Source organism: Aythya marila (assembly GCF_965140915.1).
Source record: "Aythya marila genome assembly, chromosome: 1".
NCBI lineage: Eukaryota > Metazoa > Chordata > Aves > Anseriformes > Anatidae > Aythya > Aythya marila.
In genome coordinates this window covers 154968233-154990360 of record NC_139042.1, presented here as the reverse complement: position 1 = coordinate 154990360, position 22128 = coordinate 154968233, and the positions used below count along the sequence as shown (strand labels likewise).

The following is a 22128-nucleotide window of genomic DNA, read 5'->3' as shown; positions in this document are numbered from 1 at the left end:
AAAAGCTCAGTTTTCTAAATAATGAAACTTACCCTGACAAGCTCCATAAGGATGGAGGCTTTTTATCTTGTCCTGGGCTCACCTGTTCACTTAATTGCAATGTCGTTTGTCAATGACATGTATAGAGCACAGAGTCTCTTCATTATATGGTTTAAAACAATTAAAAACATGTAAAACATTCTGTTCAACATATTTTGATACAACTGTGTTCAAGTTTAACGAATTGGAAGATCATTAGAACATCTGAAACAGCAGGTATAGGAACAAACTAGGAAATATAAGTGAAATTGAGAACAGTATTGTTTGAGTAGAACAGATGTGGAAACGGGAAGGAACCTCCTCAAAGACCATTTGTCATTACATGAGTAGAACATGGTTAGGGATTGAAATCTGGCCAGCTCATAACACAGGTTGGACAGAGAGCTAACATGGCTGGGGTGGGGTGAGGAGGAGGGCTTCCACCTGCATGCTTCTCAGAGTGACCATAAAGCTTGAAAAGGCTTGTCAGATAGTCCCTGGTTTGGTCTGAAAAGGGGGAAGGTATGATATTAGGGATGGATCCCAAGAAACTCCAGAGGCATTTCCAAACATTTTACCAGCCACACATTGTGAAGCTATCTGCAAGGTACATTTACCGCAGCATTTTCACAAAGCACTTATGTGACGGGAACTTCTAACTCTCTTAGGAGGAATCTTTGAAAGTCTCATATTTAAGTTTTTGGCTTTGCTTCCGTCTCATGCTGCAGGAATCTGAACACAGCAAACTGGAATTGTTTTTGTATTCATTTTAAAAAGAGCGCTGTTATCATGTAAATACGTGCAAGCAAGCAGAGCATAAGTTATGTCTGCTGAAAATTTATTCAGGACTGAGCTTGATATATTAAATATAGATTTAGCTAACATGAATAACTGGCTCATAAGAGAAGACATCTCCTTAATCCATGTTCACTCTGCCATCTGAGCAATTATAAAAAGGAAATGTGTATTAAAACTGCTGTTCTGAAACAGTGACAAATCACATGAAACTTGGAATAAAAATACATCTGTGATCCTTCTGCAAAACCAATTATTTTTAAAATCAGCGTATCCTTATTTTATTTTAAAAATCAATAGAATCAGCTACTTTATTAGGCTTATTAAATTCAGACCTTTGACTTTCTTTGTTACTTGATATATCACTGAGAAATCACTCAGCTCAGCTACTTAGTTTTCAGACTTTATGTGTACGTACAGGCAAGTGTTACTGTTAGGTGTTTGCTTCACCAAAATAAAGTAAAAAGTCACATATGCATGCTCTTCTGCTAGTTTTCTTAAAAATTATTGCCATTAAAAAAAAACGAACAACCAAACAAAAAAAAAACCCCACACACTACTGTTGTATGAAACATATGTCAAATATTCACACTAACTATATAAAAAGTGATCAAAGACATTAGAAAATGAATTTTGTCTGACAAAAAAGTAACCAGTTACTGAACAAAGTAATTAGCGTAATTTCACACAAAATCTATTTTTAGTATTCTCTCTACATGTTTTATTACTTAAATTAAATGCTATGGAGTTTGCAAAAGCACAAAGTCAATGTGTCAAAAAGGAAGTCATTTAGGAATTCCAGTAGAGCTGAACTAGCAAGCCCAGTGTACTTCAGATCTCTTTGGATTTATTTAATGATAAAAATTGCAAGCATAATTGCTAGAGGATAAGGATTATTTTATAAATGAATAATATGTAATAAATTGAGAAAATCTTACAAAAATATAGCAATCATATATTATTATGTATCCATTATCAATTATAAATAAACCCCAAAGTCTTGGTTATTGTAGCGAAATAGTACTAACGCATTCATTTAATTAAATATACTTCTAAATACACAACCTTTGCAGAATATATAGGATGATACTACTTATATCTATATTTAGCTACACAGCTAAATCAAGGCTTTGAAATATTCTAACATTGTTAGACATAACATATCAAATATCAAAGTTGTTTAAATCACTTAAGATGATAAATGAGTTTTCCACAGGACATGAGTTTCTCTTACTGTGTTATTAATTTAAGTGCTGCTGTGATGGGTACAACACCTCACACATAGGTCTAGTGCCCTTTCCTGATCCACCAGTTCAGATATGACAGCTGTAAATCTGTGTGGGATGCTCTACCTGAAGCACAGGATCAGAAAAAGACAAATGGGCAGCAGCTGTTTTTAGGAAGTCTGGTTGGGGTAGAGCAAGCAGGGATAGTGGAAACTGAGCAGTAACCATCTGTTTATTGTTGCAGATCTTATCTCAGACTGTTTGCCAAATAAATGACATTTATTTTTTTTTTTTTTACAGGGGTAAGAGCAGCAGGAACTTCAGGTTATGTGCAGACACCAGACTGTTCAAAACTGAAAAATACCAGTCACAGGCCACCTGGAAGCTTGGATGTACAAAACCAAGTAGATCTGCAACAACAGGCTCACTGACAGACATTCTTTTGTGTGTGAAGGTTTACAGTGACCCTTCCTTCAAAGTTGCTCTTGCTCCTCGTGAGCACATGTATACATCTGAAAGGGTTACGTGATTAATGAAATATTTTGACTATATAACTATCTTGTATGCTATTTGGCCATAGCAGTAACTCCAGTATGTGTATAGCAGGAGATGAAATCAAAGTGGCTAATAGCTTTCCTTTGCGGATGCATCAGGAGTGTTCCCAGCCCTGTGTATCTTCCTGCAATTGGATGTGGCATTAAATAGTGTTTTGTGCTTAAATGAATCCCGGACAGCTTCTGTTTGCTAAATAGCTCCACCCACTGAGGCTCTCACTACCAGAACAGTTGTCCTAGCTGGACTGCAGATCCCCACGTCTCCCAGCCTTAACCTGGTAAGCCTGTAACCTTTAATCACCTTAAATCAAAGTAAGGTAAGCTCTAACAACAACATTTTGATGATTTATCCCAATAATTACAGGACACTAGGCAATTTAAGAACATTTTTCTATCTTTTCTAAGACTAGATATACATGAATACTTACACAAGTACTTTTTGCTGTGGCTATGCCATTTGTAGTACTTATTGTCCTAAGTAGTAGCCAAATGACTTAATAAAGAGGCTTACTTTTAAGTCTATCTGCAATAAGGCTACAAATAGAGCTGAAACTCATTCCGATGAAGAAACGTGGCAACAGGCAGGAGTGACTGCCCTTGTTGCTTGAAAGAAGCAAGACTAACTGGTGGAAGAGCAGCCAGATCCTCCAGAAGAAAGAACAGACACAATCACTTCATTCTTTCAAGTGAGAGTCCCACGTTTTTGTTAAATTAGGTAAAACTGATTAAAAGGGAGAAGGAGTCTGATCAAATTTCTCCCTTAGATATCTAAGTGATGCTGAATGCTTTGCTCATACAACATGGAGCACACAGGAACAGAGTGAACTAAGACAAAGAAAACAATCTGGAATAAAATTCTGCCTCAGTGTGTATCCACACTCATTACTGAAGACCTGTGCAGGGATCCTTGGCCCACAGAGCAATACCATTAGTTCTAAATCTAGAAGCAATATAATCATACCTGCGAAGCATCAAGCTGACACTAAAAGACTCCCTCTCTGCCCTCACAATGTGTTCAGACATTCAAAAGTCATGGTGTATGCCTTAGTTTTACCATTGAGGTGGAGAAATGTGTCAAAAGAATGGTTCTCTACTAAAAGACAGGAAAAAAAAAAAAAGTTCATTTACATCTCAGTGTGTGATCTGGACTTGACAGGCTCTTCTACATTGAAAAGAAAACATAATGGGGGAAATTATTTTGGCTAAGGTAATGGGAAACTTCAGTCCCTGAGCAGGAACTTGTAACAGTGAATGGCCCTAGGTGATAGGTAAATGTTATTTTTTGTAGAAAAAATAATTTTACTATTTTGTCTCACTCTTACTCACTCCCAATTGACAATCTTTTCATAAAGGGTCTGGTTCTGATTTCAGATAAGCAAAGGTCTTCACAACAAAAGAGGCAGAGAGGCTTGTTAAAATGAAGAACTGGTAGGACTGAAGTACCTAACCTTACTGAAAAATAATAGCAAAAATCAGTTTGCTGTTTGGATGTTTATACCTGAGAAGAGCCCTCATCTCTATTTAGCAAAAAGGCTTGTATTTATGTAAATGCGCATTGAGGTGGGTCAGGTGTTTTATGCAGTTGCCCTCTTTATCCTACCTCTCTGTTTGTCCAGACTGGAAAATGACTGGATGGTACCATGCTGGTCGTTATCTCTATTCTCTTGTAGAGACAGTAAGAGAGTTTAGTCTCTTGTAGAGAGGTTAAGAGAGTTTAGTCTCTATATATAAGAGACTAAACTCTCTTAAATTTTCTCATTGTAAAAGAATTGCATTACTATTTGATATTATGACTCTCAGTTTTCTGACTTTTAAAAATTTATTTGTTAAATATCCAGCATTTGCAGTCATAAAGCAGAGACCACTATGTAAACAATATTTTCTTACAGTTCTCCCTGGTTGTATCACACTGCATCCCTAATTACTTCCCCTAGTGCCAGTGCTCTGTTGTGGATCACTTTTTTATCTCCAGATTTGGAAAAATAATAAACTAAACACTTCTGATTTGACCAAGTCTTCCTTAGCTGCTTTTTTTTTTTTTTTTTTTTTTTTTTTCATGGAGACAATGATGAATGCCTCCTTTTTCTGTGGCTGATGGGCACATTTTTGATTATTTGGAAATATTATTCATATATGCTTACTCCCATCTTACATTCTTCCTAAGCATCAGTTTTTGGTGACCGTCAGAGACAGACCAGACATTTGGTCTATGTGGTGCAGCTGCTCTTTTGTTCAGTTTTTAAAACAGAACTAGAAAACAAATTCACATAAATTTCTCTTTGATTTTTGTTGTCTTTGAGAGCAAGTGTTTAGCCTTCATCACAATTTTAGCTATGTAAGTATTTTCTTCTGAAAAGAGAAATTTAACACATTCTCCATTAGCATGTAGAAATAGTGCTAACTCCATCATGAAAACTGCAATGTCAGAGCCACTGCTGAGGAAGCGGTAACAACTTTCCTCATGATAGCATCAAAATAGCACTGGTTTTGTCCTGATGCAGATTTGAATATAGCTGGGAAATAAAAAATAATATTATTTAGATCAGCATAAAACTCAGTCATCACCATGCAGCCAGCTGCACATAAAAATGAGGAGCAATACAAGCAAAAATTAACATTTACTTGAATCAGATCTTAAGCACCTAAACAAATGTGTAGCTTGAAGTGGTGTTGCCAGACGTTTCTCTCAGGGCAGCCTTGCCCAGACCCTTTCTAGCAAAAGGCAGTGCTTCTAAAATCAGACACACGAACATGAAGTTTACATGTTCAATAATTTTAAAGGAAATACTATGTAACTCTCACCAGCAGCGTTTAATCAATAATTACTTAAATAAACTATTATACAATCAATCTACTATTGCGTTTGGATGATTGTACACAGAATAAGGAAGGTAGCATCTTACTAGTTGCTTTCAACTGAGGCAAATGCATTATGTTAGTGCCTAATTATCATGCAAGCATGATTCCAACATCATTTGCAGTTATTCAGTCTTTTATTTATGTTTGCATTTTTGTTAGGTTTTGCATTTTTCTCCTAGCTCATGGTTTGATGTATCTGGCAAATTTTAAGTGATTTCATACTTTGGCTTCAGATTGTAAGAGTTGAGTTACTGAAAGCTAGTACATTCAACTTAAATACTTTACTCACTTGCCACAGCTATTGTTTCTTTGATTTGTACATTTTTAAAAATAATCTAATACCTTCTAGTTTCTGTTACACAATTTATTCCCATAGCATGGTTATGACCTTACACTCACATAGCTGTATTCCATGCCTAATGCTATGTTGCCATCTGTTGACCAATTTAACAGTTGTATGGTAAAGAACTAAGACAAGACATTTGAGAACATGAAAAAAATCTGAAAGATTTTTCGATTTTAAATCTCAGATTTGTACCTACTTCTTTTTCTCTATGTAGGAAAGTTATTTTAAAATGTTAACATTCATCCTTAACATTCATTAATTTAAATAAGAAAGTAATAGGTTTTTGTACACACAGAGGCTTCACAAGATCTTCAAAAGCTACTTAAGGAGACTGTCTAAAGGCTAAAATCAATAGGAGATACTTTAGGAACCAAACTGTATGAGAAAGTACACATGAAAAAGCGGTGAGTTTGTATTGGATAGTATTTCAGATGGATTTAAAAGGGTGCAGGAGTTACTTTTATCAGAGTATACATTATCCGCACAGGCAAGAAGTTCTTCATGTTTGCTTCATTCAGCAATATTTATGGCTATATTTACTTCTAAATGACTGCATGTATAAAATGGAGCATGTAGCACTGTTTTTGTTGTTGTTTTTTGTTGTTGTTGTGTTTTTGTTTGTTTTTTTTTTTTTGCCTCAAAGGTGATTTTTAGGATTACATTCATAAATACTGGAAAGGCTTTCAAAAATTCTGATCATTAGCATTATGTATAATAAAGGATTGCTTTATATAAAGTCATTAGAAAAAAAAACAAAACCTTTTAAAGGATTTATACATGGAAGCTGATTTCCAAAAAACACAAAACAACTCAGCTTTGATTTATTTCTTTAATATATCAGTATGGATTATACTATTATTATTGCTAAAAATAAAACTACTTTATATTTATACAGCAATATACAAACTACACAACTCAGTGGTTTAAACACTGCATTGTGGTGCTAAATTCATGAACTCACATGGATATAAGGATTTCATACAGTCTCTGCTTCACGACTCACCTTTGAATCATCCAGTTCCAATTTTTTCAGAGACTTTCTGACATAATCCAAGAAAGAGGATGATTTGGAGAAAATTTTCCCAACATGTCGTTCACTGCAAATATAGTGTTGAGATGCATGCATTCCAGCAACAGAAACTTACACATTTTAAAAATAATTTTAATTGAATTTTTAATTCATGGCAAATAAAGCTGTTGGACAGCCACTACTGTCAAGTTAGTAGCAATGTTCCTTTTCCACCTTTCACTTATAATAGCTAGCTAATACTTGAAAAACTTTTTAGACACAACTTACTTTTGAAGACAGCTAAAATGTGGGTAGTTTAGTTTCATAAAATGTTACAGTAATGTATGAAAATGTAACGAACATATAGAAATATTGACTCATAGAAGGTCACATACGTTTTTTTCCCTGCCGTGTTTAAAATATTTTGGAGAAACTACACACAGCTTTTGTTAGTCTGAATTCACCTTCTTGACTATGCTCTACTGTAACACTGCCCTCTTCCAGTTTTGTTGTGTAGGAGTTACATTTTCAGCTACAGTAGCTGTTCCTGAGTATGCACTTCAACTAGTTAAGGAGAAATAACATTAAATACAAATATCTTCTTAAGAACAAACAAATAACACTTTTAAAATGTTTTAAACATTTTCCTCTCTTTAATAATAGTAATCCTTCTTACTCCGTACTTAAGCATCAGAATTAACATCCACTGAGGTTAACAGAAAGACTTTATTCAGTAGCAGTTCTAACGTTTTTTGAGTGGCAGGGATCCCCACTCACTGAGAATCAAGTCATGTTTATTTTTAAAGAAGAAATAATTTCTGTAGTCATATTTAATGTTGAGATGCATTTAAACATTTGGGCTCATGTGGTTTGAAAATCAGTTGATTATGCTGCATTGATACTGGAAGACAGGCTTCTGCCCTCCTAATTCTGCTATAGGAGGAAAGACATTGCACCAGGTATGGCTGGGTTAACTTTCTTCATAGCAGCCCATATGGTGCTGTATTTTGGATTTGTGCCTAAAAAAGTGCTGGTAACACACTGATGTTTCATCTGCTGTCACACAGCTCTGCCCTGTGGCAGGTTGGCTTGGGTTGGGCTGGGGGGGGACCTTGCCAGGACAGTTGACCCAAATTGACTTTAAGGATATTACACAGTATGTACTGTCACACTCATCAATAAAACTGGGGGGGGGGGGTAATCTTTCCATGGTAGCTGTTGCTTGGAGACTGTCTTGCTGGGGTGGCAGACCGTGAGTGATTGCATTTGCTTTACTTTTTTGTTTGTTTGTTTGTTTGTTTGTTTGTTTTTTCCTTTCTATTTACTTTAGTTATTAAACTGTCCTCATCTCAATGGATTTTTCCCACTTTTGCTCTTCCCATTTTCTTCTCCATCCTGCTGTGGGGGTACTGAGTGAGCGGCTGGTGGGTGCTTAGTTGCTGGCCAGGGTCAGCAAATATACTACAATATATTTACTAGGTTCTTGATATATACAAGTAGTTTAAAAAAAGCAAAACAGATTAATGATAGTTCAAGGTCTTACAGTTCATTCTCTTAATTGTATTAATGTGTTTGCTAGGTGTTACTCATTCCAGAAATGGACATCTCAAAAACTACAAAACAATCTCTCAATGCTTCAGAACAATAAAGATGTTAGCTGTTCCAATGAAAATGGTGACAACTCATGTTGGTGAGCTCGAAAGTAGTCCTGCCCCACTTTTTTTTTTTTCAAAAGTATAATCCTAACTACTTCCTCCAAATTATGCTTCCTTTAACAAATGAAGAATACTATCATCTATTTCACACTTTTTTTACAACTTAGTAACAATGTTTTTATATGTTATCTTATATGTAATTGAAAAATAAATAGGTAAGTATCTCTTCTTTCAGGAGTTCGACCTTCTGAAGAGTAAGCTGCCTGGCTCCACATTTAGCATAAGTCTTGGGGGTATCTGCACTAGCATTTATTTTAAACCAGCAGCAAGTATCTGAAGTGACTTTTCTGGTTTTGCCCACCTCCTATACTGTGGTTAGCACTGTGGAACAGGCTCAGAGCTCAAAAATTAAATTAAAATTGAATATGTGCTTCTGGGTGTGCTCCAAATGTTAGTGGGCACACATACCACAGAATTAGATAAAAGTTAATCCAACTACAGCTCCAGAAGAGTTTAGTGCTGATGTCAAGACCTCAGCAGCAACTATTCAAATCCCATTTTACAAGGGTGCAGTACTTGCTAATGTAGACATAGGCAGTAAGCAGTCCTTTACAGCCATGCTAACTGTTGGTCATACAGCAGATTTTTCTCAGGATAAACAGGAATGCCTTTTTGTCTTCTGCACTATTAAAGTTGCTAGGAATTCCGAATAACAATGCAGACTGAGATTTTTTTTGACTTTTAGTGAGTTTGCTGTTTGTTCTCTCTTGAAGACGTGTTTTTTTCCATGCATCTAGTACCAAGGAGGACCTTTTTAAACTATGGGTAAAGGAAAGGTAACACATTTGTGATGTGGATGAATAAATGTATCCTTCATTTTAATACCAATTGATAGTCTATAGTCTAATGAGTCTGATTCTTAAACATGACTTCTTAAGAAAAACAGAACAGAGATGGCAGAGAATTAGATCTTTGGTTTGTGGTCTGTGAATTCAGAGCTTCCTACCTTTTGGTGACACCATAAATTTCTTCTATAATAACTTGAAGAACAGCTCGATAAAACAGTGATTCTGTAGGCAGCTGCAAAATCAATAAATAAATACATACATACATTACAACAGCAAGGATTTAAAATTGGCATTGAAATTAATATCAGAGTAACAAAACCAGTATTGGCTTCCTTAACTACATATTGGCTTACATTCTTTACAATCAGTCATAACAACTTTAAGGGGACAATTCACTAATGTTCTTGCACACACTTAAATTTACATTTTTGGTCAGATTCTAATGTAACCATTAATGTGAGAAAAAAAAAAAAAAAAAGAAATTCGGGCTCTGAAGTACAGTTCAAAGGTTGGCAGAGGGAAAAAGAACAGAGAAAAAATATACTGATCATGATCCAAATTCTACTATGCAAAATAAATATAACAATTTACCTAAACTGTTTTAAAGACAAAGGAATAATTCCTTAGCTGAATCATCATACACTGTAGTCTCAACCATTCAGAAAGTACTATGCTATTAAAAACAGAATACACTGAAAACTTCATATCTTTGTGTTTGCATAAAATTAGTTAATACTTGCTGATTAAAAATTCATGGCAAAATGCATCTACAGTATAGAATACTACTGGGATCAGGGGGCTTACATACAGAAAGAAGAGTACTCAGCCTTGTCTTTTAACTATCTGCACAGTTGGTGTCCACCATCCCTGATAGGATAACTTGTACAACAAGAATTCAAAGTATTCACAGAGAAAAAAAAAAAAATACAGGGATTAAAAATGAGAATGATGATGTTTCTTACAGATTCAAGCTTTTGTCATAACAATTTCTATTTTTACATTAGTTGATATAACACTGGGATAGAGTGATCCAAACCAGGGATATCAGAAAGACATTTGGACTGAATTTATGTAGTTGCTGAAAGATAGTGCAAGAAGTTAGGAAGAGTATCTTAAAGACTTAAATTTTAAGCTGTGTTTTTTTTTCAGACTCTTAATTGTCAAAAGAAAACAGATTCACTAGGTACAATTGCAGCAATAAAAATGCAATTTTGTGATGACACATGCTATCTATCAGGATTTGATGTAGTGTGTGCTAGTGTTTTAGATTCCAGAAATTCAGAAGTTCAATATAAGGTCATGGACTGAGAGCATTCAAAGGGGGAAAACACATTTTATCTTAGAATGGTTAAAATAAACAATATTACTTACCATTTGTCCAACTGCAATTCGCTCCAAAGCCTTTAAAAGTGAAGGAATTAAATTGCTGATATGTTTATTCTTTATCAGAACATTTTATAAACACATTGTATAAAAGTCAGAGGATACGACATCTTAAAAGATTAATGGTGTGATATAACATGAACTTGCACACTTTAAAGTGTTAATACCTTTAGGGACTCATAATCAGCTCATTCCTGTTATTTTGGTTTATTTATAGGAGAAGTGATGATAACCAACTGAATGGAAATAGATATGAGCAAATTTTTTTCCTTTTCCTAGTATTCTAAAAGAATTTCAGAGAAATACGTAATGTGAAAGTGTTAAAAAGATTTTTTTCTGTTTTTATATTATACAATTATAATTAAATATTTTATAATGTTATAAATGCAATGTCATATATTTCTGTTTAATATTTTCTGTTTCTGCAGAAATACGAGTAATTCACTTTGCATAATCAGTATTTTAAAGTAAATATTATTTCAATGTACAATGTCTTTACTGTCACGCTCTAGTATACAGATAAATCAAACATCCTTATGTAAAGTTAAATAAAATAAAAATTTCAGAGGGATTGAAGTTTAAAATGCTGTTCATTATCTCTCACAAAAAATTCCTCAGACCTCAAATCCTGATGCTAGTGTGAGAGTACTTGATTTTTATGATCCATAGTAAAAAAGAATGGCAAATAATTAGAAGTATGGAATGTTTTTCTGCAGTTGAAAAGATACTTTGCCTGTAAAATTTTCAACTGAGTAGTAAAGACTGCACTAGAAATTAAGGTAAAAAATCAGTAAATTACCTGACACTACAATAAATTAGATAAAAAATCAAAAATGCCTCACCGCTTACATATTATCATCACCTTTAGTCCCCAGACTCCACCACAGCAAATAGAACTGCTTCTCTCTGAATCATCCATTTTTCCTTCTCCTAATTTGAGAACTGATCTTTTATTTCAAACTGTTGTTCAACTACTGTCCTAGTAGTTGCAGTTCCTCCATTCATGGATTTGCCCAAGTATCAAATCTGACTTTTGTTGTATAAACTTATACAGTGCACATCATAGAAGATGGATGTGGGCTCTAACATGTACTGGAAGGGTCCAAAACTGAGTATCTCATCCAGACCCTTTGGCCCTTGGCCCTTTAACCAATTTGAACAACACATAATAAAGAATACATGTAATAATGCTGAGTATATTAACATAGTTCAGCACATTCCGTTTCCCCAAGCTAGACCGTTGGCCCTAGGAAGAAGGTAGGTGCCCAGCTGCACTGCACTCTCTCCCTTGTACCTCCTAGAAGGCAAGGAATATCCTAGTCATGTAAAATGCATACAGGGAACTACAAACATAGTAACAGTAGAAGTATTTAGTGACATAGAAGAGCTCCTTGCCTTTTGTGAAAGTTTAAACAACAAAAACATTTTTAACTGCCAAATTTCTGTGAATTCTATGAAATCTAAAATAGATATATATGGCATGTTCAGTATGATCTCTTGGGGGTCATTTGCTTTCAAAAGTTATCCTCCTACCATTATTGAAAGACAGCCCAAACTTTCCCTTTCCAAAAGAAAGGGAATGAGAAAGGAAATAGCTGAGGAAGAAATGGTATTGCATGACATTGGCAACAAAAAGAAAAACAGGCAATTCCTTTTTAGAAAGTATTTTTGCGATAATAGTTTTACAACCATCATCTCTAAAAGTAGCACTTTTTTTTTTTTTTGAACCTTGCCAAGGGTAACACATTTAAGCCTTAAGAAATATTAAATAACCATCCTCCTATACCTTCTTCTGATAATTAAATTAAATTATTATCAGTAAATTATCATGTTAGCTCAAGTTCATATAACCTTGATACGTTAGCCTATACTGAGTCTTTAGTTTACACTATTCTCTCCAACAGAAGCACAGAACTAGCACCAGAAGCTCACCAGAACCTCTTATGATTCATCTCAATACAAGAAATTAAAAATTAATAAAGTAAAGGAATACTACTCTTCTAACTGAAATAGTGGTCAAAACTTTTGATACATATCTGTTCTTTCAAATTAGACAAGAGTTCATCATCCTGTCTTGTTGAGGCTAGGTCGTTAAGAGCATTGCATCTCCTGGTGCAGTGTTAAAAAGATGTTTCCAGCCTGTTAAGCCACAAGGATTTTAGAGCTCTTATAGTTTTTGGAAGAGGCAGGTTTGTTTAGGTTTCAAACAGTCAGAACATTCAATATTATGAATCATGAAGGCGTTGGGTGAGTTACTGATTGCAATCCTTCTACAATTACCTTCTTCCCCCCTAAGTCCTTGGCCAGGAACTATTACCCCGAGGAGTTACTGTGTTTACGTTTCAGCAAAGGGTTGGCCTCTCTGTCCACTCTTAAAATACATTTCTGTCAATACTCATTTTTTCATGCCTCCAGCAAGTATAAAATATATAATGCTGGAAGGTCAATACTATTTTTTTAGATACAATTCATCATGCTTACAACATTAATGATGTTATTCTGTAGAGTCTTGGATTAAAGTCATGGCTCTAGGAATAGAAGCCAAAAACAATGAATTCTGTAACATCTGGATAAAGCTCTCAGTAGGAAAAAGAAAAGAAGGGGAACCATACCAAACATGCTGACATTCTAGCATTGCGACCACAACACCAGCCCTTGTCCTTCAAGTACTGACACATGGGAAATCCCCACACTTCCTCTGTGCAGTCTGCAAAATGGGAAAAACACAGGCACAGCTTTCATGAGCTCTTTTACTTACAGAGTAAACAGTATATTGAGCAAGATGAACAGTAGTTAACATATGGTAGCAGAATCATTTAACTGTTCTAACACAGTACCAAAATCATGTTGGTATTAAAATTATGATCTTCCCCAAAGTGTGTTTTTTTTTTTTTTTTTTTTTCAAGTGGCTTTTATGAAAATCCACTGAAAAGAAGTTCTAAGGGATGACAGAAGGGCTTGCAAGTACTCCTGGCACCCCACGCCTGTGCCACAAGATACAAGGCAGGCAGTCGTTCTGTGCAGCAGGACTTCAGTAACACTTCTTGTTGGCTTCTTCTTCTATCATAAACATCTTTTAAACATCACACAGAACAATGTGTATTTGTTTATTTCAGTTCTGAAGGTCTGTGCTTTGCTGTGAGACAGAATGTTTGTTCTCCAGAAATGAGCAGCTGCAAAGGCTCTTGCTGTTTCTTCAAAACACTGAGAAGCATTTGCATCACAATCTGTGCTCAGTTTGTTTCAGTACCATTAATATTTTGAATAACAACAAAACCCTTCATGTTTACCACTAATGAAAATGTGGGAAAACTAAACTACAAGTTCAGCCTAGTTGTTCAAAATATTCGTGTTTAAATGTAGACGAAATCTAAAACATTTAGAATTTTTATTAGTGTATTTGCCAGCTGATTTTTAAGAAGACAGAATAAGAATTAATACTTTCTTTAAACAACAACAGAATAACAAATTGGCCAGGATCCTGGCTTTTTAGCACAGAAAGATGACTCAGGCATATTTGGAGATAAATCATTGTAATGGGGTTAAAAAAAGGACAGCAGAAATACAACTCTTCAAATTTACCACAAGTCTGGGATACAAACACATAAGCAGAATTCATTTTGTGAAAGCTAGGCAAAGAAAAAGGGAAATAGGAAACTCCAAAGAATACAGCCCTCCTCCCTGCAGCAGCAGCTCCCAGTCTTCACTGATCTCTAGACACTAACAGTGAGCGAGAAATCTTCTGCAGGCAACCTCACACTTGGCTCTCCTTTTAGCCCTGAGGAACGTCAGATATTATGGACTGTGTACTGGTTTGAGGACCACTATTGAAGAACTGGATGTTAATGAGGGATAATTAACAGACAAAGAAAGTTCCTTTAGTCATGAAGATTAGATTTGACAAAACAGATTGCAGGTGGTTTCAGCTCTAGGACCATATAATAATTTGTAAGTGCCTCATATTCAAGGCCCATTTGGATGCCTACCTGGAACCTGCTTTGGCAGGGGGGTTGGACACGATGATCTTTCGAGGTCCCTTCCAACTCCTACAATTCTGTGATTCTGTGATTAGTTAACTTTAGGTCTAATTACTGAGTACATGGAATGAAACTCTTGGTATTTCTACTACAGGGATTATAATAAGATCTTATTAAATATATATATTTTTGGAAAGCAAACAATGACTCCCATGGTTCCTATTGCAAGGGTCACATCAATAAACTTTTCTAATACACATTACATAGAATATTTCAAATACATAAACTGCACAGACTATTTCAAAGTTAAAATGTGCAAACTGAGTTAGAAAGATGAAATCATCAATATTTTCAAGTTATCCAATCTATTTTACACCCTCTTCTCTAGGCAAACTAATCATCCAGGCAATTAAAATCACTACCCAGTGAGCTACAATCTCAGTATTAGTGCACTGTACCCATGCATAAGTCTGAACAATTTATGACACCTTTGAAAAGATAATGAGGCAAATCACCATCTTCTTTATTAAAACTGTAAAGGGAGATAAACTAATACTCTAAATTATATTTTTCTGTGTGTATTTCCAAAGTTGACCACATATCTACACTATTCCCTTAAGTTCTGTTTATTTTCCATATCCAATGGATTCTCAAGCACACTGCTGATTTAAAAAAAAAAAAAAAAAAAGAGGTAAGATAAATATACTGCTATAAAGTTTATGTGTTTATTAGCTAGACTTTGCAAATCTGGAAATTCTTTTAATGCCTTTATTTTTGGATACACTCGATATATAGCTCATTATTTACCATCTTATGCTTCTATCTGACAACACAGCAGCTGTTCTAAACTGCATAAAACTCTAAAAACATTCAAACTACATTTTAAGTATGGGTATTCTATGGAAGATTTCACAGCAAACAGCCCAAGTGATCAACAGTGCATGAAGCAACTAATAAATCATGTCATAATTTAATACAGGGGAGCCAGCTGGACAGAATTCTCCTTCCAGGAGAGGTTAACAATATGGGAATTCTAGGCAATCAATGAGCTGAACTGAAACTATGCTGGGGTAATCCTAGAACCTATTACTTAAATAACTATGACTTTACCTCCAAGCTAACCTCCTAAAAACAGCAGGTCACATATTTAATAAAAGGAATTGCTGCAAATATTGCATCAAAAAAAAAATTTGCAAAGGAAAAAACATCTGCCATATTAGAACAAAATCTGTAAATCCTGACATAAATATGATAGAGTTAAAGCAACATCATAACCAACATGAAAAATTTTACTCTAATTCATTTTTTTTTTTTGCAACAGGATGGTTCATTGGAAATTATACAAGTAAAATCCTGACTAAGGTAGTTTGAAGATACTTGCTTTCATTTTTACTGTCACCACAAAATGGAGACATCAGCTAAAAGTAAGGAAACATACTCATCAAAATCTACGCACAGCAGGGTATAACAAAGCAGACTACACAGAAATGTACATGAATAATGCTGAATACCACAGTAAAAATTTCTATTATTTCCCTCTGAGTTCAGTAACATCCGTAGCTTCATGGAAGAGTTGTTTATATGCACACATTTAAACAAACTAATCCTGTCCATACCTTTCTTTTTTTGACGGTAAATAATACTATTCTGATAGCCATGACATCTCCCCATAAAATAATTTAACAGGAACTTCCAAATTGTCACCACTTTTTTCTGTAACATTTTTTTAAATGTCTTTCGAAAAACAAAGGAACTTTATGGAACTTAAAGCAGCAATCAGAGAATCTTTTGAAATATTTGCACAACTTAAGCAATCCCTCCAAGGATATACTGAGTCTTCTTGTAACCACAAGGATGTCTCATGACTAACCTTTCAGCAGCTGATTTCTCACACTCCTCTAACAGGCAGAAATGCAATAGGTCTTGAAGAGAAAATACTATATGGAGAAGCTGTCTTAACTTTGGTTTATGACATACTCTAAATCCTGTGGAGGAGATGATTAAACACTATGGGAAACAAATGCAAACATATCCAGATGCCAGCCAGAACTGCAAAATATTCATAGAATTTTTCACTCAACACTGTCTAGCAAAGGAGAAGACAAAGCCTCAGGTAAAACATTTCACATTCAAATAAATGCTGTCTCATATTTTATCATAAACTGAGCAAGACCAAATTTTCTATAAAGTAAATCAGATTACCTCTTTCCACTTCTGGGAACCCAATGCTACCAGTGATTTTTAATGGTGTCAGAATGAATTTCTTATTTCTTAACTCAGTCCTGGAAGTCATATGTCATTGCTTGTCCTCTATTTAGACCTTTGTGTAGCACCTTCAGTAAATTGCTGTTAAATTTTGTAGCGACATCAGCCTCCTTCCATTTTGTATAATTTTTGTAATACTGTGATAGTAATGGCATATACCATTTGCAGCACCTGTTCTATTCTGAGCTCTGTTTGTAATGTTTTTTTTTTCCTCACTGTACTTAAGTTCCAAGTGAAAAATATGACAATACATATTGACATCTGGCATATTGAAAACATTATACTGAGTAATGAAAAAGAAATCACAGAAAAAAAAAATAATTAGATCAAACAACTTCCTTCATCTTGATTTAATTCTGTCTGGATACAGAAAAAAGAATCAGGCAAGTCTTGTTGTTTCCATCCTATTCATGGAGCCGCTAAAACTCTTAGGGGAACAGGATTTCCAAATATGGAATACCAAATGTTCTTTATTAATACATTTTTTTTTTTCAGTAGATAAAAAAGTATATGGCAGTACAAATAACATGAAAGGATTTTATAGGCTAATCCCTCTGCATATGCACAGTGCTTTTCAAGATAGACTAAGAGAATGGGACAAGTTCCTCTGCTATCTTTCATATTCGGCCTTACATAGCACTTCCTTCAACTCTAAGCAAGATACTATAATTTCTAGCATGTTAACCTTTAAAATTTACATCGCACAGCTTTATAGCAATATATAGTTTCTATGAAACGTCATAGAATCATTGAATCACTTAGGTTGGAAAAGACTCTTAGGATCATCTAAAGAAATAGGTTTAATTGTTAGTACACAAACAAGCTCAACTAGGGCTCCACAAGGTCTTGTATTTTCTTGTTTATTTTCCTTTGTTAACACCTCATGAAACCATATTTGCATTTATGCTTCTCATCTTTTCACTCTCTTACTAGAAACTGTTTCCTTGTTTCCTGCTTTATTTTCTGCTAATTTTACTGAAATTATCTATTGAAACCATTTCTTAAATTCATCCTCACAGAAACAATCCAGAACACAGATTGTCACAGAACAATGCCTATCCCAATAATTTATGGAAAAAAACAACAACAACAAAAACACCATGAACAACAACAAAAAAGCAAACACAACAACACAGGGCTTTGTTTCACTTTTGTGGTACTGTATAGACTGATTATAATGTCCATTCTGAAACTCTTCGTCTGGACTTTAAAACAAAGTAACATGAATAAGTAATAATAAATGACAAAGTACTATAAAATAGATGATTCTAGCTTTCTTGAAACATTTTTTTTAATTCTATTTTTAAGATTTTAGGAGTTTCTAGTATATATATAACTACATCAGATGATATTTATTTTCTAGTAATCAAGTTTATCAGATTGTGAATAGTATGTGGCAAAGAGAAGGCAGAATTATACTTTTAGTACACAGGCTAAAGTCCCCACTTCACTCACTATTGTATTTTGTTTAAGAAACTATATTCTCCTTAGAAAAACAACCAATGTTTGTTTAATTTCTAAACTTTATCTTAGGCAATTTATTACTGAAATGTTGTGAAACACCAGTCTCTTAAAGTGTTTCAGCATGAGAACATAACTTCGGGAGAATAAGAGATTATTCTGTTTATTTAGTGCTGTTATGATGATTGTTTGCCCACAGACAGTGCTGTATGAAACCACTCACACAATAGTTTGTGGTGACAGATATCTTAAAATTCCCTTAAAAATCACCATTAAGACTGAAACCAGGCTCTCAACTTTACATATCATGTTTTGGCATTTACTTTAATACAGAAATGTATTAACGAATAAATAAATGTTACTATTAAAACGTTCACTTCAGAAATTTGAAATGTATTTCAAAATGGTGTATTATCACTAGTTCTTAATAATACTATTCAGTAAATTATCACTGTAGTATTATCTTGTCAGTAATGAATGCTTAAATACTTGTTTGTCTGTCACCACTTATAAATTACATTTGATACAAATGTCTACCTATCCTTTTATTTATGAACTGTGATCAGTAACAGCTCATTTAAATACTGCATGTAGCAATGTAATCAGTTAATGTAGGAGAAGTACTCTTAAAAGAACTTCAATTTCCTTTCTATATTTTATCTTTTTTATTACATTAAAACAGTGACATCTCCTAATTGACTTCTTTTATTTTAATACTAACATCTATTTCAGCTGATGCCTTCCTGATGTCTTAATGCCCCATCTTTGTTCATCCTTACAGTCTGTCTCTCCAATTTACAAATTCAAATACAATTATGAAGTATAATTCCTCAGTCTGCACCTCTACTTCAGTGTACGATTTATGTATTTAAGACACTTAATTCCCACTGATCCATGGAGCTGCTTTTTTGAAAGTTTTTTTTTCTTTCTTCCTTTCATTTTATCAATTTCAAAGCATGTGGAACCTGGAGTTCAGATACTTAATTATTAACTTTGCTTTCACTTCAACTGCATTTTTGTACTTCACATCCAATGCACTTGAGTGCCTACCATATTCTGTGATCATGAAAGAAAAAGAAAACATAAAAGATGTACATGTATAAAAAAAAAAAAAAAAAAAAGCAAGAGTATGTGAAGGCTCCATTTTGAACGACTTCTGGGCAGTTACAGAATACTCAGAAAAAAATTAAAGGAATGCCAATTGTACAGAAAAAGCAAAACTGACTGAAGATCAGGCACAGCTGTCAGCGTGAGGTAATTGTACAGGGACTGCCAAGCACATTGAAAAATCTCTGTATTAATCATATACTTGTTGGCCAACAACGCTTTGGGATTCTCTCCAAAGACAGAGAAGAGTAACGTGATATGGCACCTAAAACCCGTACATGGCTGAATCCACAAGGCTGGCACTAGGATCTTCAGCTGCTGAACTCTAAGAGCTATAACTGAGAGGTAACAACCATAGGAATCATGTCCTTGCTTGGGTAGTTACTGATATATTGATTGTCAAGACAAAAACAGCTGTAATAGACAGGAATAAATCATCCCCTCTCCCTTCATTCTTTATTATTCTTTATCTCATCGTTGTTATGTTAGTATTTGAAATCGCTTGAAAATCAATGTATCCTTTAGAATCAGAGAATCATAAAGTATATTGTAAATGGTCAAATTGCATAGAATCACAGAATGGTTTAGATTGGAAGGAAACTCAAAGATCACCTTGTTCCAAACCCTCTGCCTTGGGCAGGGACACCTTCCACTAGACCAGGTTACCCAAAGCCCCATCCAGCCTGGCCTTGAACACCTCCAGGGATGGGGCATCCACAGCTTCCCTGGGCAGCAGGTTCCAGTGCCTCAACACCCTTTATCTATATAAAAAGCTGTGATCTCCTTCTGTGTTCCTTAGAGCCTTTCTACTTCCAAGGAATACCACCAGCATTCCTAGAAGTTAACATCTAAAGAAAATACAAGGTTAAGCTCATTTGACAACTGTACATGGCATTATTTTCCATTTCCCTTCTCCTGTTTATTTTTTTTTCTTTTTTAACTAATCAGATTCTTTAAAATATTCTTTAAATATTCTCTGTAGAGAAAGTGACTTTTGTTTCTGTTAATCAGAACACAATAAAATGTGATTAATAATAGAAACATATTACTGAAAACTGAAAGTAAACCTTCAAGGAAAACGCCAAGTGAAAAACAAATAAATGGCTACTGACAATTTTGTTGGTACTGACATTTCATCAGGGGCTGAAATCGCAGGGAGGGATCCCCAGTCTTCCAGACTCTCTACCACTTGAAAGGCCTTTAATAATTTACAATCTAGACAAATGAAAGCAGCAGAGTGAGGGTGGAGATGACAAGCTTAGGCTCAGGAGCAGATCAGAGAAGAAGCCTGGTCTCCCAGGAGAAAACAGAGTTCGTTCTGGTACTATCAACAAACCCAAGAACTTCCATAAAAATTGAGGCTAGTAGGTGTGACAGGAAATTAAAACAAGTTCTTTGCTTACACTGTACTAAAATATTGCTTCTTAGAACTGTTACTTAATTCTAGGAAGTTAGCACTAGTCATATTAAAAGTCAACAACAGAAACATGAAACGCTTTTTAATGATGGGGTGCACTATAACTCCAATACAAACACCAGGGGGATAAAAAATACATATGGCCATTGATTTGGAAATACATAGTATATAGTATATTAAATACTATGCCATCTCCACCTATATGAACATTCAAAAGAAATAGTCATTTTCCAAACAAACAAAACATTTGCTAGTAAAAACTAGCAAACATTTACTAGTAAATGGCAGTTTACTAGTAAACATTACTAGTAACATTTACTAGTAAAAACGTTATATTATAGTAATCAAAATTAAAAATAAAATATTAAAAATGTTACATTTTTGCAAAGTCCTAATCGGAATTACATTAACTGGAAAGGAAAATGACTCCTAATTTTAAGTTAAATTACCTGGAAGAAAGCTCATCTTTATTGGTAAATATCATAAATACATCCATGCTCTTCAGTGCACAAATAAAATGGAATTATAGGATACAAAATCCATAAACTGCCTTAAAAATGTAGAAGCTAAAGGAAGACTACTTTATTTAAGCTCTTTATACTGTAATTAAATATTTTTTCAACTTTGTGGTGTATTAAAATATTTTCTTAAACTGGAGAACGCATTATTCTGCAGTTGCTTTAAATAAACTCCAAACAAAAGAGAGATGATTTTCAACACTGCTGAAAGCTTTTTTGTACACTAGACATGCATACTTCTTTTAGTTAGAGAAAATTCCCACTGAAGCCAATTATTGCCTTTTCATACTACTGGACATCCCTCATGGCACTCAGCAGGGTGTGACACAAATTTTAAAAAGTAAAATAATATATGTCTTAAATCATACATTTGTGAAGTAAGAGGAATAATTACAATATATACATAAATACAATATGTAACTATCCTTTTAATGTAACCAGTAACATTAACAGAATCATATTTTATACCTCCTACTTTTACTTCTCTTCATCCCAGATGTCATTAATTGGCAAATTTATGACTTATCTTAGTGGCAAAGGGTCTGTAACAAACATGAGCTATACCTAAATAACTGCAGGAGTGGACATACATGTACTGTTGTTATAATGCATTAAGAGTCTTCTATGTGACAAACCCTGGCACATCCAAGTGGGAATTAGCACTCGAAAGTCACACTGTACATTAGATTT

General features: G+C 34.4%; 1 protein-coding gene across 1 annotated transcript in view; it reads right to left on the bottom strand.

The window, feature by feature from the left end:
* The window catches only part of METTL25 (methyltransferase like 25), a 64593-nt gene that overhangs the window by 8559 nt on the left and 33906 nt on the right, over positions 1-22128 (bottom strand). The window contains exons 6-9 of the mRNA XM_082766439.1: positions 13306-13400; positions 10682-10711; positions 9469-9542; positions 6802-6895 (exon numbers count right to left, since the gene is read on the bottom strand). Coding sequence (XP_082622565.1) covers positions 6802-6895; positions 9469-9542; positions 10682-10711; positions 13306-13400 — 293 coding nt within the window. The remainder of the gene's footprint in view (positions 1-6801; positions 6896-9468; positions 9543-10681; positions 10712-13305; positions 13401-22128) is intronic.